General features: G+C 40.3%; 1 protein-coding gene across 2 annotated transcripts in view; it reads right to left on the bottom strand.

The window, feature by feature from the left end:
• The window catches only part of ADGRB3 (adhesion G protein-coupled receptor B3), an 881,695-nt gene that overhangs the window by 470,348 nt on the left and 383,726 nt on the right, over positions 1 to 27,621 (bottom strand). For both annotated transcript variants that reach the window (XM_061427126.1, XM_061427127.1), the window contains exons 9-10: positions 18,072 to 18,173; positions 17,628 to 17,734 (exon numbers count right to left, since the gene is read on the bottom strand). In XM_061427126.1, the coding sequence (XP_061283110.1) occupies positions 17,628 to 17,734; positions 18,072 to 18,173 (209 nt within the window). The remainder of the gene's footprint in view (positions 1 to 17,627; positions 17,735 to 18,071; positions 18,174 to 27,621) is intronic.

Raw genomic sequence — 27,621 nt, 5'->3', positions numbered from 1 at the left:
ATGCTTGCTCCTTGGAAGAAAAGTTATGACTAACCTAGACAGCATATTTAAAAGTAGAGATATTGCTTTGACAACAAAGGTCTATCTAGTCAAGGCTATGGTTTTTCCAGTAGTCATGTATGGATGTGAGCGTTGGACTATAAAGAAAGCTGAGCGCTGAAGAATTGATGCTCTTGAACTGTGGAGTTGGAGAAGACTCTTGAGAGTCCCTTGGACTGCAAGGAGATCCAAGCAGTCCATGCTAAAGGAGATCAGTCCTGAATATTCATTGGAAGGACTGATGCTGAAGCTGAAACTCCAATAAATTGGCCACCTGATGTGAAGAACTGACTCATTGGAAAAGACACTGATGCCGGGAAAGATTGAAGGTGTTATTAGAAGGGGCAACAGAGGATGAGATGGTTGGATGGCATCACCGACTGAATCAATAGACATGAGTTTGGATAAACTCTGGGAGTTGGTGATGGACAGGGAGGCCTGGCGTGCTGAAGTCCCTGGGGTTGCAGAGAGTCGGACATGACTGAGTGACCGAACTCAACTCAACTCATGAAAGATGTTTGTAGTTTTATTCAAGTGGAGAGAAAGAGCCCACATGGGTACATGAAGGCTTCATTTCCCTTGGCCTGTATTTTTCAATTCTCTTCATTTAGTCACAGAAGTAGTTTAGAAATAGTTATAATTTTAACATTTCTTATAAAGTTACTATTATCAGTGATTATATCTGCACACATTGCAGTACTTTGTGTACAATTTTGCTCCAAAGGACAATCCTTAAAAGTTTCTGTGTCATTCACATTTAATAGTGTTGACAAGAGCAGCAGTGAAGGGAAAACATACAAACAAAAGACCTGAAGTCTAAAGACGGTAGCTTTTTATAGTTCTGGATTAAGCCTCCTTGCTATTTATGTAGAGAGATGTGATGAGGGTCATGGTTTAAGGAGTAGCTGTGTTCCTGAAATAACCTTATTCTTTTCACTTTATGCCTCCTTCTGGCAGTCACAGTTGCCTCTATTGTGTGAATCCTAAAAAAAGGTTTATCGTAGTTGCTCTGTGCAAACGACACACTTTAAAATCATATATTTATATATTATTTTCAGCATCAACTCCTACAGTCCATCTGTAAGGTATATTAAAGGTTTTTGCAGCTCTAAGTGGCTTCAATTAAAAGATAATTATAGAAGAAACTTCTTTTCCTAAAGCAACGGTCTAAATATGTACTTTTTGCTTCAGTTCATAACTGCCCACTTTTAAGACAAAAATCACTTCCTAGATGGTGGTCTTAAGTGGTTTACAGATCTATCTGATGTCTCCAGGAAAGATAGAGATCATCCTGCATAAAAAAGAGGGCAGCTCTTTTGTTTTAGTTATGTGAATACTTCTTAAGTTGCTCTATATTTGATACAAAAACACATAATCATCTTAGGCCTAGGAGTTCAAATTTTAAGAGAAAATTGTTTAATGACAACATGATGGGGAGATTTAGCTAAATATTTCCCTGCATAAATTAAAAATGTACTGCCCAGAACTCAGGATGGACAGTATTTGACCACAATGCATCAAGTACCCCAATTTCTTGCCCCAGGAATTTCTGAAATGAGAGAGAAGATGCCATGAATTTGAAGATTGCAAGGTACTATTATGAGAACAAACTGAGTCTTGAAAACGGAGCCAGGTATATATCCACTGCCTCAGTTCAGTTCAGTTCAGTCACTCAGTCATGCCCGACTCTTTGTGACCCCGTGAATTGCAGCAAGCCAGGCCTCCCTGTCCAGCACCAACTCCCGGAGTTCACTCAGACTCACGTCCATAGAGTCGGTGATGCCATCCAGCCATCTCATCCTCTGTCATCCCCTTCTTCTCCTGCCCCCAATCCCTCCCAGCATCAGAGTCTTTTCCAATGAGTCAACTCTTCTCATGAGGTGGCCAAAGTACTGGAGTTTTAGCTTTAGCATCATTCCTTCCAAAGAACACCCAGGACTGATCTCCTTTAGAATGGATTGGTTAGATCTCCCTGCAGTCCAAGGGACTCTCAAGAGTCTTCTCCAACACCACAGTTCAAAAGCATCAATTCTTCGGTGCTCAGCTTTCTTCATAGTCCAACTCTCACATCATACATGACCACTGGAAAAACCATAGCCTTGACTAGATGGACCTTTGTGGGCAAAGTAATGTCTCTGCTTTTGAATATGCTATCTAGGTTGGTCATAACTTTCCTTCCAAGGAGTAAGCATCTTTTAATTTCATGGCTGCAATCACCATCTGCAGTGATTTTGGAGCCCCCAAAAATACAGTCTGACACTGTTTCCACTGTTTCCCCATCTATTTCCCATGAAGTGATGGGACCAGATGCCATGATCTTCGTTTTCTGGATGTTGAGCTTTAAGCCAACTTTTTCACTCTCCTCTTTCACTTTCATCAAGAGGCTTTTATTACTCCATAAAACCCGGACATTTACAAAGTAAGAATAAGAGTACAATAAACTTATCTACTTGTGAAAAAAAAAATTAATAGTCTTAATTTCTAGTGAAAATGAAGAAGCACCATTCCTGGGCAAAGGCTACTGGTAGGTGAAATTTCTTAACACCAAACAAATCTAGAATGATTATTATATTCTGAGCTAGCACTAGGGCCTGTGCATGAGCTGAAAGCACTTTAGTGGTCACAGGCGGGGACCTAGACTTTCAGAGACCTGCCCAGTGGGACGCAGGGCAGTAACTGATCTTCCTTCCTGGAGGCTTTTTCAATTCTGTTTCTGTTACTGGAGTTTCCTAGTTCTAGAGACACTGCATGAGTCAGAATGGGACAGGTTATGCTGTGACAACAACTCCAAAACCTCAGTGCCTAAAAGCAAAGCAATCTATTTCTCAGTCACACTACATACTCAACTCAGATCATCAGAGAGGCTCTGTTTATCCTAGTCACTCCAGGGCTTGGCATGACAGAGGATGAAGGAGTTTGCACTGGCAAGGACATTCTCAGGCCTGGAATAACAAAGGCACCTCCACATACAAGCAGTTGGCTGGAACTAGTCACATGTGTATGCCTAACTTCAAGGGAGTGAAGAAGCACGATCCTTCCATGTGCTTCTAGGGATCACTTCACATAGCATGTCTTGCGATGGTACAGAGCCAGCCAGAACTCACTTCTCTGAATTCATCTACCACAACTGCAACCCTAGGCAAAATCTACTACAGCGCATCTTAAATTTTAATGTGTATATGAATCACAAAGGCAAATTTTCAAAGTGCGGGTCTGGTACAAAGTGCGGGTCTAAGAGTCTGTATTTCTAACAAGCTCCCAGGTGCTGCTTCTACTTGCAGTTTTGGGAAAACATGTTAGTTCTACCACAAGCATTCACTGCACTTGAATCCCAGAAACTCAAGTTTGCTGGAGAAAAGTCACGTCTCTTCTGGCCAGCTGTACCCTGAGTTCTTCATGTAACCTGTGGCAACCCCTAAACCTACTTGTTTCAAACTATCCATAAGGTTTATCACCCTGCCTTCTCGTTTCAGAAAAGGACACAGCGTCAGTTGCATGTGCTCACTCAGCCTTAATAAAGGGCACCGTCCTCACTCTTCTGGATTTTGCAGTGAGCTCCATAGCTTGCCGTCCTGCTCCTTCAGCCTATCTTCAAGAGCCCTACGACCCTCTTTCATTATTGAATCACATCCCTCCTTACTGTCAATGGCTTCCACTGCCCTTAGAATAAAATCCATACTCTCAGCAAAGGTCTTTAAGGCATAGAAAAAAATAATTTTTTCCCTACCTAGTTCTCCAACTTCATCTCATGGCACTCTCTTCTTGCTCACTACCGCTAGCTACTGGATCAAGTTCCACTTCCTTAAAGACCTCAAGGTTTTCCCACGTGCTATTCTCAACAGAGGGCTGCCCAGGTGGCACACGGTAAAGAGTCCACCTGCCAATGCAGGAGAGGGAAGAGATACAGGTTCGATCCCTGGGTCGGGAAGATGCCTTGGAATAGGAGACTGGAACTCCAGTATTGTCTAGAAAATTCCATGGACACTCTCCACAGTAGAATATGCTCATGCCCTGAAAAATTCATTCTCTGCACTCTTAGTATATCTGAATCTATCTCATCTTTCAAGTCACAGTTGTAATGTCATTTTCTCAATGATACATAACGCCTTTCTTATCCCAGTCAGTCCCCAAACTTTATTCCCTATGTTGGCACTTGGTTAAGTTCAGTTCCTGACATCTTGTCGTTTGGAATCATTTTCTCTCTTTTCTGGTCTACTTTATTTTGTATTTGTTGTGTGTGTCACACTCATGTTGCATCCTTACACTGTGCTGCACCTCAATAAAGTTCAATGTGTATTTGTAGAATAACTTATTGGGTAGTTGAATGGATGGATGGACAATTAAATAATAGAGTAGGCTTTCCTTTACAATATTTTCCTTTGGCATCAGCCTAAACAGGCTGTTCTGTACAGGTTTATTCTACTAAATCATTCTGTGGATAAATTTCAAGTCAGTAGATTTCAATCCCTAAAGACTAACTCTAACATTTCTTCATCAAGCCACTAAATTCATAACTGGGGCGAAGCTTCAAATTCTCCTGGGATTTATAGATATGATCAGTAATATGTTATAAGTTTTTAGAAAAGAGGAAATAAAGTATAACTTTAGATATATTTAATTATACATCTATTTAATACACTCCCTTACTATTTCCTAGGAAACGCTATCATATGTGCCTAAAATATTTTTATATTTTATTAATATAATACAGTGACAAATTATTATTTTAGTAGAGTACAGAATATATACAGAGTGTATATTCCTGTACGGCCAATGTATTTGCCACTATAACTAGAAAAAAATATTGATAGATTATAAAAATCATTTTCTTTAGAGCTTCAGAAAGTTATGGAAGAGATAAGTTACTTTTCAGAAAGAAGAGATCCTTTTTGAGATAGGAAAACAATTTCAGCCAGTTTTCTCCCCGCTTTGGAATCTCTGCTAAATTTTGGCAAGAAATGAGGGGCAGGTGCAGCCCAGGCAGAGGCTCTGTAGGGTAGAAAAGAAACTAATGCTTTTTGGTTGCTCAGGGCTGGAGCGCTATAATGGGAATTGGAGGGCCCCTAAAAAGTCTAACTGGGATTTTTCCCAATGAAACATTTGCTGTATCTTTGGAATGTGTAGGAAGCTGAGGAGTAAGGATAAACACTTTTAAAAGGTGGACTGTAGTTTTCTCCATCCTTAAGTATGCCTTTTTCCCCTAGATCTGAAGAAGGAGTCCAGCTTTAAGCAACCAGTTGTCTCCACTCATGATATCTGATGCATTTGAAGTTGCCTGGACAGAAAGCTTGGACCCTCTGAAGGGTAGAGCTGAATCTTCTACAGTTTCTCAGGGCTGATGGGATGGCCACACATAAGCTCTCTGTCTAAAGTGTATAACACACACAGCGGAGAAAGGAGACTAAGGGGATATAGTCTTAAGAAAACTGAGAAACTTCTTGACCCAGATCAATCCTTGGCTGCATTAAAATTTCAGTTCCTCATTATATTTGAATAACCAAAGAAAACAGGAACGCTTTTTGGTTGACCTCAATATCGTCCCCAAATCCTACATTTGTTTTACACAATGCCTGAGATTTAATAAAAAATGATTAGATATGACAGACTATATGACTGATGAAATAAAACAAGGCCTTCACAGATTATTCAAATAATAGATTTTGCTAATAAGAAATGTAAAATGATTGGTTAAAATCTTTTAAAAATAGAGAATAAAAGAAGAAAAAATAAAATCTGTCCATCCTTTGATGGAGAATTCTCATCGAATTGAAATGTTACAAAAGAAAAATAAAAAAACTTAAAATGTATACTACAGACCAGGAGTTAGTGAACTACATACAGCCTGTGGGCCAAAGCCAGCACACTGCCTGTTTTTGTAAGAGTTTTACTGGAACTTAGCCACGTTCACTAATTGTCTATGGTTGTTCTTATGCTACAAAACCAGAGTTGAGTATTTAGAACAGAGACCATATGGAATACAAAGCCTAAAATATTCTCTATCTTGTCCTTGAAATACATTGTAAACTTTGACATATGAATTGCTTAAAATAACAAGATTTAATTAACATCTTCCTTCTGATTTTTTTTTTTTTTTTCCCAGTCAGCTCCCTCAGGGCAGATACCATTCAATAAATGTTAACTATTATCATTTGATGAACACTCAGGAAACTCATAATTTTATTCAAGATCTCATGTTAAAAATTTGGGATTGTGAAGTTGAAGTCAGATAACAAAACCTTAACATGTGGCCTTGAATAAAATTAAAAGCCTTCTGTCCATTTTAAAGGTAGTAATGTTTTTCAACTTTTCCTTGGCATTGTTGGATTATGCAATAATTATCTGAGCTCTGGAAGTGAGGACTCCGACAAACTTGGCAGAAACTTGAAACTTCTTGAAACTTGGCATCAAAAATAGAAAGGCAGTCACATGCTATGTCCTGAGTACTTAAAAGGAGAGAAATAATGTGAACATCCATTTTTTATACATGTAAATAGAAATACATTTATATGAATGCCAAATTAATGTAATTAGTAATAATAATAACATACAGCTACTGAGTGTATTCTGTAGACTGGTAATAACTCCATGTTATTGGCCTTGAGTGAACTTCCCATTGGTATTTTTTTAAGAACTCCCACATGGTTGCAATGTTCAGCCAGGATTAAAAAGCTATTGATCTAACTTCCCCCAGAATTACCCCCATTGTTTGCCGTGTTCCAGCCACATAATACTGCAAACAAAACAAAACAAAACACTGGCAGAACAAATTCTTGTTCTCTCAGGCTCACTCACCTTTATTTAATTAGTGAATATTCAAATATTAAAATCAGGCTAGTTCCCCTGGTTGGCTAGACCATGCTGCTGCTGCTGCTAAGTCGCTTCAGTCATGTCCGACTCTGTGTGACCCCATAGACGGCAGCCCACCAGGCTCCCCCGTCCCTGGGATTCTCCAGGCAAGAACATTGGAGTGGGTTGCCATTTCCTTCTCCAATGCATGAAGTTGAAAAGTGAAAGTGAAGTCACTCAGTCATGTCCGACTCTTCACAACCCCATGGACTGCAGCCAATTTTCCAGGACAGAGTACTGGAGTGGGTTGCCATTGCCTTCTCCAGGCTAGATAATAGCATGAGGTTATTTGTCCCAAAATTACTCACTCAAAAAAAAAAAAAAACAATAAGCAAATGTAAACAAAACTATGGTACCTATTGTTTTCTTCTTTTACTGTAAATAAGCTGTAGTCATAAAATGTATTGTTCTTTTTTAGGCAATGTTATGGATATTTGTGCAATGAGGTGGTAACCAACAAAGTGTGATATGTAAGAAGTTGTGTTGCAATGGAGCAAAATTCACCTGGAAGGCAGGGAAAATATATTTATATAAAGCAAATGTTATGATGTGATTTCTTTTGTATTATGACTCCTACTCAGCTTCTATGAAATGGAAGGATTCAAGCTACCAAGGAATGGTATGGGGAGGGAGGAGGGAGGAGAGTTCAGGATGGGGAACACATGTATACCTGTGGCGGATTCATTTCGATATTTGGCAAAACCAATACAATATTGTAAAGTTTAAAAATAAAATAAAATTAAAAAAAAAAAGACTCAGTGGAGCAAAAGATGATCATAAATAGTTACTAATTTATGCAAATACTGTGCAAATGCAGTAGATTAATTGTTTAATAAAATAAACCATAACAACAACAACAAAAAAGACATGATGAGAAACTCAAAATGCATCAGTGGCCAGTGTGAACCTCTACACTAGTAGTTTTGAAACATCCTCTACAGGACTGTGATCATCTTGGAGTGATAAAGACTGTTACTTTAGATCAGAAGATTAATGCGTAATGTACTTCACTGGAAGAGAGGGAGCAACTGGCAAGACCCCTTTTCCTGGAGTAACCACTACTCCTTAAAAAGAGACCACTAAAAACAAATATAATATATTAACACATACATATGGAATCTAGAAAAATGGTATTGATGAACCTATTTTCAGTGAAGGAATGGAGACACAGATGCAGAGAACAGACTTTTGAACACAGTGCGGAGGGAAAGAGTGGGACGAATGGAGAGAGTAGCATCAACACACATACATACATACACTATCAGATTTAATAGGCATAGCTGCTGAGAAGTTGCGGTGTAGCACAGGGAGCCCAGACTAGCACTCTGTGATGAGCTGAAGGGATGGAAGAAGGGGAGGGGAGGGAGGCTCTGGAGGGAGGGGATGGATGCATAATTATGGCTGTTTTGAGCTGTATGGCAGAAATCAACACAACATGGTAAAAATTAAAATAAAAAAAGGAGTCCACTAAGTTGAGTGATGTGAATTAACACTCTTCCGTCGAGGACCTGAGAGATGTTCCTGCTGGGCAGATGGCAACTTCCAATTCACAGTGACTCCCAATTCACACTGTCCAAGACCTGTGCCAGACCAGAGATCATTGCCTTCTTCGTGGACTTTTCCAGGAGAGATTTGTTACCCCCTTTCTATTTTCACATTTGAGGAATTAGTGGACTAAAATGGACCAGAATGGGCACAATTTAATTCAGATGACCATTACATCTACTACTGTGAGGAAGAATCTCTTAGAAGAAATGGAGTAGCCCTCATAATCAACAAAACAGCCAAAAATGCACTATTTGGGTGCATTATCAAAAACGACAGAATGATGTCTGTTTCCAAGGCAAACCATTCAATATCACAGTAATCCAAGTCTACACCCCAAGCACTAATGCTGAAGAAGCTGAATGGTTCTAAGAAGACCTAAAAGACCTTCTAGAACTAACATAAAAAATGGATGTCCTTTTCATCATAGTGGACTGGATGTGAAAGCAGGAACCCAAGAGATTTCTGGACTAACAGGCAAGTTTTTGGTCTTGAAGTACAAAATGAAGCAGGGCAAAGACTAACAGAGTTTTGCCAAGATAATGCACTGGTCATAGCAAACACCCTCTCCCAACAACACAAGACTCTAAAAATGAACATCACCAGATGGTAAAAACCAAAATCAGACTGAATACATTCTTTGCAGCTGAAGATGGAGAAGCTCCAAAAATGAGCAAAAACAAGACCAGAAGCTGACTATGGCCCAGACAATGAACTCCTTATTGCCAAATTCAGACTTAAATTGAAGAAGATAGGGTAAACCGGGAGACCATTCAGGTATGACCCAAACCAAATCCCTTACGATTATAAAGTGGAAGTAACAAATAGATTCAAGGGATTAGATCTGATAGACAGACACGGAAGTTTGTGACATTGTACAGGAGGCAGTGACCAAAACCATCCCCAAAAGGAGAAATGCCAAAAGGCAAAATGGTTGTCTGAGGAGGCCTTACAAATAGATGAGAAAAGAGGAGACACTAAAGGCAAAAGAGAAAAGGAAAGATATATCCACCTGAATGCAGAGTTCCAAAGAGTAGCAAGGAGAAATAAGAAAGCCTTCCTCAGTGATCAATGCAAAGAAATAGAGTAAAACAACAGAATGGTAAAGACTAAAGACACTTCAAGAAATGGGCTCAATAAAGGACAGAAATGGTATGGACCTAACAGAAGCAGAAGATATTAAGAAGAGTGGCAAGAAAAACGATGGTGTGATCACTCACCTAGAGCCAGACATCCTGGAACGTGAAGTCAAGTGGGCCTTAGGAAGCATCACTACGAACAAAGCCAGTGGAGGTGATGGAACTCCAGGTGAGCTATTTCAAATCCTAAAAGATGATGGTGCTGCACTCAATATGCCAGCAAATTTGGAAAACTCAGCAGTGGCCACAGGACTGGAAAAGGTCAGTTTTCATTCCAATCCCAAAGAAAGGCAATGCCAAAGAATGTTCAAACTCCTGCACAAATGCACTCGTCTCACATTCTAGCAAAGTAATGCTCAAAATTCTCCAAGCCAGGCTTCAACAGTATGTGAACCGAGAAATTCCAGATGTTCAAGATTTGGAAAAGGCAGAGGAACCAGAGATCAAATTGCCAACATCCGCTGGATCATCAAAAAAGCAAGAGAGTTCCAGAAAAACATCTACTTCCACTTCACTGACTACGCTAAAGCTGTTGACTGTGTGGATCACAACAAACTGTGGAAATTCTTCAAGAGATGGTAATACCAGACCACCATACCTCCGTCCTGAGAAATATGTATACAGGTCTAGAAGCAACAGTTAAAACCAGACATGGAACAACAGACTGGTTCCAAATTGGGAAAGGAGTACGTAAGGCTGTATACCGTCACCCTGCTTATTTAACTTCTATGCAGAATACATCATGAGAAATGCCAAGCTGGATGAAGCACAAGCTGGAATCAAGATTGCCGGGAGAAATACAAATAATTTCAGATATGCAGATGACACCACCCTTATGGCAGAAAGTGAGGAGGAAGTAAAGAGCCTCTTGATGAAAGTGAAAGAAGAGAGTGAAAAAGCTGACTTAAAACTCAACATTCAAAAAATGAAGATCAGTACTTAAAAAATTACCCCTTTATGAAATAAATGATCTTTGATGAACATTGAAAAAAAAAAAAATGAAGATCATGGCATGTGGTCCCATCACTTCATAGCAAATAGATGGGGAAACAATGGAAAGGGTGACAGACTTTATTTTCTTGGGCTCCAAAATCACTGAAGATGCTGACTGCAGCCATGAAATTAAAATACACTTGCTTCTTGGAAGAAAAGCTATGACAAACCTGTATTTACTCACTGTTAAATGACAGCATATTAAAAAGCAGAGACATTACTTTGCCAACAAAGGTCTGTCTAATCAAAGCTATCGTTTTTCCAGTAGTCATGTATGGATGTGAGAGTCGGACTATCAGGAAAGCTGAGGGCCGAAGAATTGATGCTTTTGAACTGTGGTGTTGAAGAAGACTTTTTAGAGTACCTCGGACTGCAAGGAGATCCAACCAGTCCATCCTAAAGGAGATCAGTCCTGGGTGTTCATTGGTGGGACCGATGCTGAAACTCTAATACTTTGGCCACCTGATGTGAAGAACTGACTCATCTGAAAAGACCCTGATGCTGGGAAAGATTGAAGGCAGGAGGAGAAGGGAACGACAGAGGATGAGATGGTTGGATGGCCTCAACCACTCAATGGACATGAGTCTGTGCAAGCTCCAGGAGTTGGTGATCACAGGGAAGCTTGGCAGGCCGCAGTCCATGGTTCACAAAGATTTGGACACAACTGAGCGAATGAACTGAACTTCTGTTTTCACAACTCTGTGTTGTGTGCTTATCGTGTGTAATAAACTGAGGGACTAGTGAACAGAGTGTCAGCACTGTTGGGTGAATCTCCCACCTTCCTTCCCCTGGGCCCTCGAGATCCAGCAAGTCCATTCTCCCCCTCAGCCTCCCTGCCTCTGTCGTGCTCTATCTCCCCTGACTTCCCATTCCATCCATCTCCATCATTCTCTCTCTCCTAATAAACAGTCATAAATGTAGAGCAAAACAGAATAAACAAAGTCCTTAAACCACAAATCAAGCTCCTTGACATCCCTTCCCACAAAGTCAACCTTTTCGTGACTAGACAGATTATTGCTCCAGCCTCTGTATTTATTCACTGTTAAATGACAGCTTGAAAAATAGAAAGCAGAGGTTATAAGGCAGAATGACTTTAAAGGAAACATTTATACCAATTCTTTCCATTTCTGTGAATATAGAAGAATATCTGTGAGCTTTTTCAGTCCCCCATCACACACTCCTCTCCATGGAAGAAGTGACTTTTCTGCCTGATGAATTTATGAGATGGCATTGGCATGTCTGATTCAACTCCTTTTGTTCTAGAGCTGCTAGTTCTATGTCATCTGCCGTTTCAGGTGTGTAAGTATGAACTCGAATGTGAATAAAACAGAGTGAGAGGGAGAGAATGAGAGAGAGAAATAGAGAGAGAGGAAGAGAGAGAAAGAGTCATCTTGATTGTTCAGTTGTAAGAAAGACTAAACGATCTGTTTAATTTGGGGGGTGGGGAACTGGCCCACTTGGCCCACAATATCACCCATTTTCTCCAAATCATTTAATAAGTTAAAAAAAAACTTAATGTATTCTTAATGTCCCTGGCCCCTGTACCTAGTTCTCAATAGGTTCTGAAGTTATTTCTTTCTTGCTGGGTATAAATTCAAAAAATTCAAAAAATATCCCAGAGTATGAAATTAAATATTACAATATGGAAAAAAAAAACCCTGAATTGTACAAAACTCCCACTACATTAAACACTCTATTCCTTTATTCTCACTTTTTAAAATGTGTTCATTTGTCACTTTTTTAATAAGCAGCAGTTGGATCACAGTGTTCAGTTTTGTATCTTACAAAGTTTCCAAAAAGACTTCATGAAGTTGAGCTTATTGAAATTCTTCTTCAATGACCAAATTATTTCATAAAGTAAAATTGTAAAGCCCTCCACATTTCTAGATGGTTTTGGACTAGGAAAATTGCAGGTGAGGGATAATCCTATTAATTTCATGTGGTTAAAATTCACAAACATGAAATTTTGTGTATCACCTTCTTAGAACTCTCCAGCTGGCACATCCCCTTTCTGATAAGAAAAGGTGCAGTCATTTATGGAATATCTAGAACAATTTAGCACTGTGTTGAACACTAGAGAAATAAAGCTTAATAGAAATGATTTCTGTCCTCAAAGAATTCAATAAACGTTCAATATGACAGATGAGTAAGTTCCTATTTTTAACTAATTAATGATTCCTTTTTACCTCAACTGGTTTATAAGAGGTCAAAGAATGCACTCAACTAATGTTTGTTGACAATATGTCATTTCAAACTTAGTCTTCATATAACTTTATAAAATGGGTATATAAAATATTGTAATCTATGTATGTGTACATATATTGTGATCTATATGTGAAAAGTTGGAAAATACAGGTCTACTTATTTTAAATAAGTCTCTGCAGTGGGTGACAATTAACATTTAATGAGTTTCACAAATGTAGAGCAGCAAGAAATTAAATACCCCAAGAGAAATAGGACATTAAATTGTGAACCAACAAACTCTACTAGAAGAGAAGGTGCAGAATCATCAAAAGCAATTTCAGAAGTCTGGGGAATTAGAACTATTCTACATTGAAGTACTACCTAGCTTTGCTACTCAAAGTATGTGAAACCATAAGCGTACAAGCATGCAAAGAAAAGGATTTAATTCCCATCTCCAACTGACCTTTGAGAGTACATATGATGAGCTCCATGTTTTAGGTAAACACTCTTTAAGGCATCCTTCAGTGCTATACTTCCCTGAATTTGTAAAGGAGAAGACCATGGTCCCCAGGGAAGTACTAGATGAGTGTTTGTATGCATGTATAACTGTATGTATGTTTCTGTATGTGCATATAAACCAAATTCATGTGCAAAAATATATATGACATCAATCCTATCCACCTATCTATCCATTCAGTTATCCACCTGCCTGCCTTTCTATCTATCCATTCATCTGTATTTGTCCATAATTTTTTCACATGTACATTTCAAGTTAACTTAAGCTCTAAATTTTACTCTTAATTTTAACTCAACGCATTTTCTGTACCTGTAGATATTAATACCTCATAGTTACATAGCACATTGCAAACATCTCACATACAGTATTTCATCTACTCTTACTCAAAACCTCCAGAGATGCTAAGACGATGCTATCAATTTCATCTTGCATAGCAAACCAAGACTTGAGTGAGATCACATGACTTTTCCAAAGGACATGCAATCAGAAAATGGTGCCTATAGCACCAGATTCTAGGGCAGAGGATTTCAAATCAAAGACTCAGAAGGGAGCATGACTTCCAGAAAGAAGGTTAAGCTTTGGAACAATTACACCTGGGATGCAGCTTTCACTCTTGCCTCACTTAGCTGGACTGCTCCCAGGATCTTCAATTTCTTTCCATGTGACTAAGGCAGGGATGCCCATATTGCAGACGGTGGTGGGGACTGGAATTAATCTGTGAAAGTGCCCAGCGCAGTTTGCTTTGGTTGTCTGTGGGAGCTGAATGCCCTGAGGCTATTTCTTATCCTGCAAAAGCGTGCACTTGATTTCTGCCTGCAAGTGAGCAGGGGCACAGACACATGGGCTGTCCAATCACTAACTGAATGATTTCTATGTGACTCACAACATGAGACCATCTCTCCTATTTCACAGTGAGTTTCTATTTCTCTCCATTAGCAGATGACCTGCACTCACAGAAGGCAAGTACATTTAAGTATTATTATATAAAATGATGAATTTAAAAAGCAAACATTTTACACAAAGTGATATTATTCATTCTTAACAAATTTATAAGGCTTGATCTACGATTTACTTAATCAATACAATTATTCTCATTTATTACCAAGAATAAATAAGAACTAAACATGAATATTAAGATTAAGTAGACAAAGTATCATGTCTAAAATTATGAGAAAATAAAATTCATTTAAAATTAAATTCACAATTTGTATGGAAATACAAAAAACCTCGAATAGCCAAAGCTATCCTGAGAAAGAAGAATGGAACTGGAGGAATCAACCTGCCTGACTTTAGGCTCTACTACAAAGCCATAGTCATCAAGACAATATGGTACTGGCACAAAGACAGAAATATAGATCAATGGAACAAAATAGAAAGCCCGGAGATTAATCCATGCACATATGGACACCTTATCTTTGACAAAGGAGGCAAGAATATACAATGGATTAAAGACAATCTCTTTAACAAGTGGTGCTGGGAAAACTGGTCAACCGCTTGTAAAAGAATGAAACTAGACCACTTTCTAACACCATACACAAAAATAAACTCAAAATGGATTGAAGATCTAAATGTAAGACCAGAAACTATAAAACTCCTAGAGGAGAACAAAGGCAAAACACTCTCTGACATTCATCACAGCAGGATCCTCTATGACCCACCTCCCAGAATATTGGAAATAAAAGCAAAAATAAACAAATGGGACCTAATTAAACTTAAAAGCTTCTGCACAACAAAGGAAACTATAAGCAAGGTGAAAAGACAGCCTTCAGAATGGGAGAAAATAATAGCAAATGAAGCAACCGACAAACAACTAATCTCAAAAATATATAAGCAACTCCTACAGCTCAATTCCAGAAAAATAAATGACCCAATCAAAAAATAGGCCAAAGAACTAAACAGACATTTCTCCAAAGAAGACATACAGATGGCTAACAAACACATGAAAAGATGCTCAACATCACTCATTATCAGAGAAATGCAAATCAAAACCACTATGAGGTACCATTTCACGCCAGTCAGAATGGCTGCGATCCAAAAGTCTACAAGCAATAAATGCGGGAGAGGATGTGGAGAAAAGGGAACCCTCTTACACTGTTGGTGGGAATGCAAACTAGTACAGCCACTATGGAGAACAGTGTGGAGATTCCTTAAAAAACTGGAAATAGAACTGCCTTATGATCCAGCAATCCCACTGCTGGGCATACACACTGAGGAAACCAGAATTGAAAGAGACACGTGTACCCCAGTGTTCATTGCAGCACTGTTTATAATAGCCAGGACATGGAAGCACCCTAGATGTCCATCAGCAGATGAATGGATAAGAAAGCTGTGGTACATATACACAATGGAGTATTATTCAGACATTAAAAAGAATACATTTGAATCAGTTCTAATAAGGTGGATGAAACTGGAGCCTATTATACAGAGTGAAGTAAGCCAGAAAGAAAAACACCAATATAGTATACTAACATATATATATGGAATTTAAAAAGATGGTAATGATAACCCATGAGACAGCAAAAGAGACACCGATGTATAGAAGAGTCTTTTGGACTCTGTGGGAGAGGGAGAGGGTAGGATGATTTGGGAGAATGGCATTGAAATATGCATAATATCGTATATGAAACGAGTCGCCAGTCCAGATTCGATGCACGATACTGGATGCTTGGGCCTGGTGCACTGGGATGACCCAGAGGGATGGTATGGGGAGGGAGGATGGAGGAGGGCTCAGGATGGGGAACACATGTATGCCTGTGGGGATTCATTTAGATATATGGCAGAACCAATACAATATTATAAAGTTTAAAAATAAAATAAAATTAAAAAAAATTAAATTCATAAGAAAGTCCTTGGTTATACTTAATTCTGAAACATTTTAATTTTGACACAAGTAAAGCTCAGTGAGGTCGAATATCACCAAATACTTATATGCACATAAGTATATATTATTAAATATATGTATTTGTGTATAATTGTATTAATGTGTATATATATAATATCATGTAGGTATATACACATATGTGTGCTGTGCTTAGTGGCTCAGTCATGTTTGACTCTTTACAACCCCATGTACTGTAGCCCGCCTGGCTCCTCTATCCATGAGGATTCTCCAGGCAAGAATACAGGAGTGGGTTGCCATGCCCTCCTCCAGGGGATCTTCCCAACCCAGGAACTGAACCTAGGTCTCCCACATTGCAGGCAGATTCTTTACCATCCAAGCCACCAGGGAAGCCCATGTAGGTGTATACATAATAGGTGTATACATAAATGTATATACACACAACAACAGAAATAAGGCTCTAGGTAGCCAAATAAATCATCAGTTTGATTACTGATTTGGAAAGTAAACATACTAAACAGCATTTGGTTTTCAGATATTTTAAAAATGTGCTTTTTTGGTTTTCTGATAATGAGTCAAATACATTCACTTCATTAACAAGGGTTCTACAAGCTATTTCTCCATCCACGAATGAGAATGTTCTTTAGTTTTTGGTTTTTTTAAATTATGTTTACTTGTGAGCAACAGTAAGAAAATGAAAGAAAATATAAGCACAACAAAACTTCAGGGCTCTTAACTGCACAGCACCCCTCCAATGTTGGGTTCTCCAAGGCTCCACCTTGTACTTGGTTCTGAGCCCCGTAATGTGTGTTCACACAGGAAGCTTTCTCGACTGTCAGGCTGAATGACAACAGTCTCCGAAAATGACAATGACTTGCACTAGTAAAAAACCTAGCAACACTTAACTGTGCTCAAAATATTCATACAGCATATTCTGAATAATTCAATGATGTGTGGGAGGAGAGGGGCTATTTCTGGAAATTTGTCCCATGTCATCTTTTGTGAGCAACTAATTTTCTCTGATAAAATAACACTGTCTTTTTGTTTTGTTTTTGGTGTCTTAATGTCAAAATGCAGTGAAATTTTTGATACCTATATGACACAGCTTTATTATTTCCTGAGTACTAAAATATTAAAGAATTTAATTTTAATTTTAAAATGTATGGTATTTTGAAATAAGTCTTATGCACTAGGTAACTGATTTGTGCCAGTCATGATATATAGTTTAACTCATATAGATAAACCCAAGTAACAGATTTTATTCAGGACTTTTTCCCCAATAGACAAGGAATCTATTCATTAATATAGCAGGATCCAAGCAGGATCCATAAAATCCCAAACCCTTGAAATAAAACAGTTTAGCACTGATTTATAAAAGTTAGCTTTTTAGCACAGACTTTTTTACTTCAGGTGTTATTTTCAGAGATTTTATCAATTTGACTATATAGCAGCAGACTAAACTCTCACACAGAGATCATTAACAGGAATTAAACAGAGCAAGTACTAAAGCTGGCTTTGCACCTACTGAATGCTGCAAGTGTCTGTACTCATTTGATATGCATCTTGCAAAGCTCGGCTGTTCCCAGAAGGCCACTCCGTGAAGACTGAGCGAGCAGCGTCTGCTAGCGGTGCCTGCGAGTCACAAAAACAGAGAGCTTTACGACAGGGAGGCTTGGAGGCAGGCTGAAAACCTGGGTTTGTACATTTTCACGCTCTAAACATGCAAGTAGATTGTTCCCTTTGATTATTTTCACAATGCATATTACTCACACTGAGAAACCATTGAATAAGCAAAATTTTCCAGATCTCTTCATAGGCTCCACTTAGGAAATCCTTTACTAAAATTGCTTTATTAACTGCTTATTAGACAGACTTAGTTTTAGATATAGGACAAAACACAACAGAAGAACACAGCAGGCTGCTGTTGGTGGGTGGTCATTGTCTGGGTTTGAGGGTCATCCTATATTACCTGTGGCATTCATTGGGCACTGATTGAAGGCAAAGTCGCCTGCCGGAGTCCTCTTCCACACCATCGACATCAGATAATCCTCTGGGCATATTTCATAAGGTGCTGCAATTTAAAACAAAGGGACTTTAACACCCATGGTGTTTATTTTTTAAATGCTGGCAATAAACAATCCTGAAATGCAGCTCTCTGACTGAAGAGAGCTCTCTTAATTTAAGTGTGGTGTTTATTGAAATGTTAGAGATGTCTTCAGAAACAAAACACCACTAGCCTTCATTTCATTCCCTACAAAATCCTCACAGGAAAAAAGCACTTTCCAAAGAAAGCTTAGGCTTAAAAAAAAAAAAAAAAAGTCATTTGACTAGTCAAGGCTATGGTTTTTTCTGTGGTCATGTATGGATGTGAGAGTTGGACTGTGAAGAAGGCTGAGCGCTGAAGAATTGATGCTTTTGAACTGTGGTGTTGGAGAAGACTCTTGAGAGTCCCTTAGACTGCAAGGAGATCCAACCAGTCCATTCTAAAGGAGATCAGCCCTGGGATTTCTTTGGAAGGAATGATAGTAAAGCTGAAACTCCAGTACTTTGGCCACCTCATGCAAAGAGTTGACTCATTGGAAAAGACTCTGATGCTGGGAAGGATTGGGGGCAGGAGGAGAAGGGGACGACAGAGGATGAGATGGCTGGGTGGGATCACTGACTTGATGGACATGAGTCTGAGTGAACTCCGGGAGTTGGTGATGGACAGGGAGGCCTGGCGTGCTGCGATTCATGGGGTCGCAAAGAATCAGACACGACTGAGCGACTGATCTGATCTGATCTGATCTGATTGTGGGGAAGAGAGCAAACTAACCAAGATGGCGTGCTCAGGCTCTCTCACTCCACGTTTTGTAAATAATGACTATGTAACAGTTGAGCTCCTTTATAGCACTGCCCATGCATGTCACGAGTTACCCGCTCAGTCACAGGCTACTTTGTGAGGTTTGCCTGTATATGCTTCACCTGGAAAAGCCCAGAAGGGTTGTGTGTGGTTATGCTGTGTTATGTATGTCTGCTGCTGTGGCTGTCGTGTCAGTCAGGAGAGAATAAACGTGTCTGCAGTTCCTATGGATCCTCGCATTTTCTTCCAGCCTCTTAGCTCACGTCTTGCCTACCATGGGTTCAGTGAACAGTGTGAACAGTGAGATGATGACATGAACAGGATCAACAATACAATTGATGTAGTCAACAGGAAACCCAGCTGGTAGAGGAGCCTGAGGCTCCACAGAAGAGGCGGCAGGATATCCAGCAGGTAGAAGAGCTGGAGACTCCACTGGGTGGAGGGAGCCAGCGGCCCCCACTTAGCATGTCTACCATGTGGCCACGATCCTTTCGGCATGGGTTCCAGTAGGAGACTGGGAGGCAGTGGACGGTTCACCGGATAGCACTGAAAAGGTGAACAAGGCAGCAAAGGCTGCTGCTGGCACCGTGGGACACATTTTCTTGACTACCCTGCAGGTGAATATGGATAGTACTCCCCATGAGGCTGCATCAGTGTGCAATGTGCAGTCACTTGGAAGAACTAGAGCAACATATATTGGCGTTAGAGCAAGAACCCGGTGGCCCTGAAGAACCCAGCATCTCTGACAGCAAGGCGGTAAGTGATGGTGATAATTAATGCTATGAGACCATGGATCCCACTTGGCAACAAGGCCTGTTGTGCAGCAGAAGGTGAAACATGAGCAGCCTATGGCCCGGGGTGGGCATCCTCAAGGGGCCCCAGATGTGACTGAGTTCACAACATACTGACCATATACTCAGGCGGAGTTGGTCGACTTGGTACACCATTTCGGCAAAGGCGAGGGGAACCCTTGGCAGTATGGCTCTTGAGACGTTGGGACACAGGTGGACAGTATCCTGTGTTCTGGGGATGGGGCAGAACAGCTGGCATCTATCACCATTCACCCCTCGTCGAGACAGCAGAATGCTAGGCGGCTCGCGGCTCACGCAGGGGGCACCTAACCTAGTGCACACCCTCATGGAATGGATTAACACTGCCATCTGCACCTTGTGGGTGAACGTGGGAGAGCCCCAGCATACCGGAAGTAAACGGTGTAACTATGCCGTGTTGACCCAAGTGGTGAGAAACCTGGGCATGAGGCAGTGGATATGTAACCCAGATGCCTGAGGTCCAGATGATGAGCGTTTTACTGGCGGCACTCCAGACGCCATTTGAACAGTGCCCATTGACCTCTTCTGGATCCCTGACTTCTATTCCCGCACCCTGTGTGGGGCGCCCCATCTACGAGGTGAACTCTATGGTGGCTAGTTTGGGAGAAGAGGGATGGCGTGCCAAATGCCATTTTGAACAGTGCCCGCTGACCTCTTCTGGATCACTGACTGCTATTCCTGCACCCTGTGTGGGGGGTCCCATCTACGAGGTGACCTCCATAGTGGCTAGGTTGGGAGCAGTGGAGGGATGGCGTGCCAGACGCCATTTTGCAAGTGTGAAGACCCTGAAGGGGGCCTGAGCTAGCAGGGCTTCCATCAGGTATGCAGATGCCAACGTGGGCTGATTTGTGCCGAGGCATACCGTAAGGGCTGTGTCCTATGGTGTATAATGTAAATTTAGGCTGTGTGTTCCATGCTGTAGATTCAGTAGAACAGCTCTATTGCTAATCCTGTTGGGGCCGCCAACTGTCTCTCTGTTCACACTGCTGAAAGCAAGGCATGAGCTAAGAGGCTGGAAAGTCTCTCCCCACAACAGTGTATAAAGGCTGTGTCCATGATGTGCTACTAACCTCTGACACTCTTGCAGATTTACAACACTGTGAAAGCATTTGGAATCTTGTGGGTGAGCTGTGAATGCCCTCCTCGAAGGGGTAGGCCTGGCGCCTGTGGGGTTTTCTGAGTCCTTAATAAAAAAAACCCATGGGGTAGAGTTGCCCCTTTGGAGGCGTTCCTGCAATTTCACAAGGACAGATGGTGGACTGGACTTGGCCATGCAAGATAAAGGCACTCCACATATGGTGGGTGGTTCTTCTAGCCCCATGAGGGCAAGGACTGCAACATGAGTTCCAGGCGATACCTGGCATTGGGTTTTGCTATGTATTGCGGATGTAACTGTTTGTTGTTGTAGCTAATGCTGCTGCAAGAGGTAAATCCAAGGGTCAGTGTCACTCACCAAGGGAATATCACATCAGATGGACTGCATGTAGAATGTAAGGTGAGGGAGCTTGAAGAAGTGGACTGTGGGGAGAGGGCAAATAAGCCAAGATGGTGTGGTCAGGCTCTTTTGCCCCATGTTTTATAAATAATGAGATGCATTTGTAACCGCTGAGCGCCTTTATAGCAGTGCGCATGTGCGTCAGGAGGTTTAGGCTACAGCTGAGCTCGCTTAAAGCACTGCGCATGTGCATCACGAGTTACCACTTGGTCACGAGCTACTTTATGTTCACCTGTATATGCTTCACCTAGAAAAGCCCGGAAGGGTTCTGTGCGGTTATGTTGTATTATGTTATGTCTGTTGCTAAGACTGCTATTCCAGCTGGGAGAGAATAAATGTGTCTGCAGTTCCTACAGTTCCTCGCATTTTCTTCCAGCCTCTTAGCTCGCGCCTTGCCTACCGTGAGTTCAGTGAACGGTGTGAACAGCGGGACAATTACTGTCATGAACAGTATCCGCAATACACCTAAAAACTGAACATTATATCATATTCAGATGTATAAATAGTCTTTCCAATACTCATCATTATTCATAAAGTTCTGGGATGTTACAAAATAAAATGATTTCTAATAAACTGAAAGTCATATCAGAATTATTAACTGTACGTGTCAACAGTAAATAAACATAAAGGACAAAACATATAACTTTGTTTTTCTTCATATAAGAGCAATAATGGCAATCACACTACATCATATAAAAATAAATGAATTATTTTCTTTTCCTTCAAAAGCTCAATTTGATTACTAAGCCAAGAAAGATAAAGGGAATTTCAAGAATAACAGATGCATACTAGAAATGATAGAATCTGTGAAAGAAAAAAAGCATATGTTGTACTAAACCTGACACCTTACTCCTAGAAAGAGCAATTGCCACTTTTCCAGACACACCTACTGTTCTGCTCCCACACAGCACTGACATTTATATGTTCATATATTTATCCTCACAACTTGCCTGGGATGTTACGTCCTTTCTATCTTACACATAAAGGTGTGTCTGGCACAGAGATGGCGTCCAATGTTGAATGAATACATGAATGCCTATATATGAGTGCGATACCTGTGAGAAATTTCTTGTTCTGGGGACAATATACTATATAAGTCATTCACAATAAACTATTGAGAAAACTGTATGCAGGTCAGGAAGTAACGGTTAGAACTGAACATGGAACAACAGACTGGTTCCAAACAGGAAAAGGAGTTCGTCAAGGCTGTATATTATCACCCTGCTTATTTAACTTATATGCAGAGTACATCATGAGAAATGCTGGACTGGAGGAAGCACAAGCTGGAATCAAGATTGCTGGGAGAAATATCAATAACCTCAGATATGCAGATGACACCACCCTTATGGCAGAAAGTGAAGAGGAACTCAAAAGCCTCTTGATGAAAGTCAAAGTGGAGAGTGAAAAATCTGGCTTAAAGCTCAACATTCAGAAACCAAGACCATCCATGGCATCTGGTCCCATCACTTCATGGCAAATAGATGGGGAAAGAGTGGCTGACTTTATTTTTGGGGGCTCCAAAATCACTGCAGATGGTGATTGCAGCCATGAAATTAAAAGACGCTTACTCTCTGGAAGGAAAGTTATGACCAACCTAGATAGCATATTAAAAAGCAGAGACATTACTTTGTAACAAAGGTCCATCTAGTCAAGGCTATGGTTTTTCCAGTTGTCATGTATAGATGTGAGAGTTGGACTGTAAAGAAAACAGCACTGAAGAATTGATGCTTTTGAACTGTGGTGTTGGAGAAGACTCTTGAGAGTCCCTTGGACTGCAAGGAGATCCAACCAGTCCATCCTAAGGGAGATCAGTCCTGGGTGTTCATTGGTGGGACTGATGTTGAAGCTAAAACTCCAATACTTTGGCCACCTAATGTGAACAGCTGACTCATTTGAAAAGACCTTGGTGCTGGGAAAGATTGAGAGTAGGAGGAGAAGGGGCCGACAGAGGATAAGACGGTTGGATGGCATCACTGACTCGATGGACATGGGTTTGGGTGGACTCTGGGAGTTGGTGATGGACAGGGAGGTCTGACATGCTGCGGTTCATGGGGTCGCAGACAGTCAGACACGACTGAGTGACTGAACTGAACTGAATCTAGATACTAATTCTACTTCGGAGTTTAGGAGATCGTTAGGACCTATTAGAGTTGTTAGTAGATTAAGAATGCACTTTATTTGTCATCTTGAAATAATACTTTCTTGAAATAATAATTCACTGAGATGAGTGGTTTAAATGTGGGCATTTAGAACTGAGAGTTACACTGAAGAGCACCTAATCTATCTCCTTGTTCTTTATGGTTGGGGCACCAAGGTCCCCAAAGAAGAGGCTTGTCTAAATGATGGGACTGGTAGAGGTATCAGCAGGACTGATTCTGGAACTCTGACTCATGCACATCTTCTCTGCTACCTTGATAATCTCCCTCATATTGAGTTTATATGTGTGTGTATAACATATATATATAATCTAGATTCTCATTAAAACCCGCAGGCATCTGTCTCTGAGTCATGGAATCTTTGTTTGGCGGGTGGTTTAGCCGTTGATCCAACCTTCACCAGCCCCATATTCATAAATGCCCTGTCCTCACCCACCAATGATCTCCTAACAGCCAAACCCAACACACTTACCTTGGTCATCACTCTCAGAACCTTATGCATGGCACTTGTTCCTTTGACATCTCCCTCCTACCTGGAAACACTTTCTTTAAGATCTTAGAAGGCTCTTTTCTCTCAAGCATTTGTACCATTCTTTCTCCCTGTCTCATTCACTGCATTTTTGCAGAATCATCGACCCCTTACATTTTTCTTATGTTAAAAGCTTTCCTTAGACAATTTCAAACTATTAATAACAGTAACATTATTGAGCCCTTACTAACCGTCTTACATGAACGGACTCATTTAATTTCCTCAACAACTTTATAGGATAGAGACTATTAGCTGCATTGATCAAATGGGAAAACATGCTCAGAGAGGTGAATTTATTTTTTATTCCAAATATAGATGTATTTATTACATGTAAGATGCAGGATATAAAGTGCTTCTATTCTTTAGCATCTTTCCTCTTCAATGCAATTTTTTTTCTTTTATTTTAAATTCATTTTAATTGGAGGCTATTTACTTTATAATATTGTAGTAGTTTTTGCCATACATTGACATGAATGTTCAGTCCAATTTTTATACCACATCAATAAAGTTATCTCTAAAATAGAGAGTAATCCCATAACGTGCTGCATGAAATTTCCCATGGTTTTCCAGTCATCTGACAGGATAAAAATAACTGTTCTGGCTGTGACAGAAAAGGCCCTTCCAGCAAGCCCTAACCCACTCTCCAATTGCAATTCATTATTTATTCTCCCATGAACCAGCCAGCCACACAGAATCGTAATCCTCCAGATACTCCATACAAATTCACATTTCCTTGACTTTGCAGAAGCTATATCCTCCACTTAAAATACTCACGTCCCTCCTTGATTTTTGTTAATATTCCTGTTTATCTTTAAAACACATCTTAAACTGTGGATCCTCTGGGAAGCCTCCTCAGTACCTCAGTCACTGGATGTGCAAGTATTATAGCTCTTCTCACAGTGGACGGAAAGCATCTGGTTACATTTGTAAACCTTCTCAACTCCAAAATTTTGCCTTTTAGGAGACTAATTATGTTTTATTTATCTTTCACCTGCTGTAATGAACTGTTATGATGTCTAGCATGTAGTAAAGATTCAAAATATGTTTGTTGAGTAAATCAGTTTTACTGAGGAAACAATATAAGACTAATGTCATACAGTAGAACTTTCCGCAATGATAAAGGAGAATTTCACTGTCCAGTATGGTGGCTTCTAGTCAATGTGGCCACTGAGCACTTGGAGTTTGGCAAGTAAGACTGAGAACTGAGTTTTAAATATATCTAATTTTTATTAATGTAAGTTAAAATTTTAATATCTACCCTCCTGGACAATACAGTAACAGATGATAATTGTGTTTCTGTAAATGTCAACCCAAACTACTATAGAACATGAAAAGGAAAATTATGTGTTAAAATGCACAGAATGCATCTATTTTAAGAAAGCTATAGCAGTGATCAATCTAACATTATCATGACGTTTGACTATTCTTTTTGCTTATCTATATACCCAGCTTCTGCTCAACATCACCTAATTAACTCTTCCTTTGTAATCTTTCACTTCACTTGTACCTTTTTACTATTTTCAAACCCAAATTTCCATCTGTTCCATTGATGAAATTTGAAATACATTTCATGAATCTTGTTGCTATAGCTTTCAGTTTTCTTTCCTGATTCAGTCTTGACATAAGTCAATGATAGAGCCATCTGCACCCTGATTTCTTCATTTCCAGGTAAGGTTTCTGAAAGTTTCTCACATCCATTGTTATTCCCAAGAGCGTCCTGCCCCAGTCCACCTTGGGAGTAAGAAAATCTGGCAATTACAAGTACCCACCGATAGCTCAGATGGTAAAGAATCTGCCTGCAAAGTGGGAGACCTGGGTTCGATCCCTCGGTTGGGAAGATCCCCTGGAGAAGGGAAAGGCTACCCACTCCAGTATTCTTGCCTGAAGACTTTCACTTTCCCCACTAGATGGCAAGAGTGGGCCAACAGGGTGAAACAGTTACCCAGCTCACACCTGGAACTGATGAAGTTCAAAATCAAGGTGGGCTAGGATCAGTGCTCAATTTTTTAAAAAGGTACATTACTTGGGGGAAACTTCTCTCCATAAAAGTGCAACGCTGAGCGATTTAAGGAGCATCAGTTACAAGGCTCTACAGCCTTGCTCCTTCTTCAGCTCCTCCGCTTCCACTCTCACTGCCCCCTGGAGACTTCTCCAGCTTCAGGAGGACCCCACTCTAGAGCCTGTGCACCTCTTCTTTCTGCCCAGAACACCGCCCAGCTTCCTTCCCTAAACCTCCTCCTGGCTCCTCTCCACTGCCTTCAAGCTCCTCTGTAACCTGTCTTCTCAGAGACAGCCTGCCTGCCTGCCCTACATATCCAGTCCTTCCTCTGCCCTTGTGTTCTCCAAGACACTCCTAACCACATACATCTGCATGATTTTCTGCTTTATATATTATTTTTTGCCTCCTCCTGGTAGAATGTGAGCACCATGAGGAAAAGGATTTTTGTTTCATCCTTAGGACACATAGCATTTACAGGTCTGCTAAAAGATAGTGGAAAACTACTCCCTGGTAGCTCAGTTGGTAAAGAATCCGCCTGCAATGCAGGGGACCCCAGTTTGATTCCTGGGTCTGGAAGATCCACTGGAGTAGGGATAGGCTACCCACTCCAGTATTCTTGGGCTTCTCTTGTGGCTCAGCTGGTAAACAATCTGCCTGCAAAGCGGGAGATCTGGGTTCGATCCCTGGGTTGGGACGATCCCCTGGAGAAGGGAAAGGCTACCCACTCCAGTATTCTGGCCTGGAGAACTCCATGGACTCTGTAGTCCATGGGGTCACAAAGAGTTGGAAACTACTGATCGACTTTCACTTTCACGACTACACACACATGTATTTTTAACCCAAAGCTACCAAATATGCTCAAAAGGTCTATTTTCCCATTACTCTAGTGCCTAAGATGACAGAGAATACAGATGATTTTGCAAAGTACTGAGGACTCTGTGTATGTGTGTGTGTGAAATAGGTCAGTAGTAAATAATAAATTTCATTTAGAACCAATAAGAGTGAGCAGTTAGTTACTACACTTTTCCTAAAAATTAGCCAAAATGGGTTTCCATGGTACTGGATAATTACAAAAATTGATCTTGTATGGCTGTGCCTGACTTGGTAAGAGTCCCGGGGACCCTATTCAAAATCCTCTGATATGATCTGCATATAGTCTAACTGGTTAAAGAAAAAGCTGATTAAAAAGCTATTTTTCCAACCACACCACTCAAGTAAGTACTAATTCCCATTTGCCTATGACAATCACAAGGGGGTACTTCAGCCAATTCAAAAACAAAAACAAAAAAAAATCACAGTAACTTTATAAACCCAGAGAAGTCAACAAACTTTGTTCTCTGCCCTGCAAATTCATGAAGCTTAGCATTCATCATGCTTTTTGTACTGAGTTTCTACTCAGCACACAAGTGATAAGAAAGGAAGATGCCAGGGGAATCAGAGATTCAAAGTTGCAAATAGGTCCAGGATTCTCAGCTTTTTAGAAGGAATGTCGAATCCCTCAGCTGTTTTAAATATTTCATCAAAAGTTATTTGACATCTTTGAAGATTAAATCTTTAAAAAAAATTAGTTCAGAAAATAGTTCTATTGCGGCTCATACCTAACGCAGAACAGAGTAGACAGTAAAATGACATTTTATTTTCTTCCATCTTAGGTTGATGAAGTTCCCA

Source organism: Bos javanicus, chromosome 9 (assembly GCF_032452875.1).
Source record: "Bos javanicus breed banteng chromosome 9, ARS-OSU_banteng_1.0, whole genome shotgun sequence".
Lineage (NCBI taxonomy): Eukaryota > Metazoa > Chordata > Mammalia > Artiodactyla > Bovidae > Bos > Bos javanicus.
Note: the sequence above shows the minus strand (reverse complement) of the source record. Positions and strands in the feature narration are given on the sequence as shown.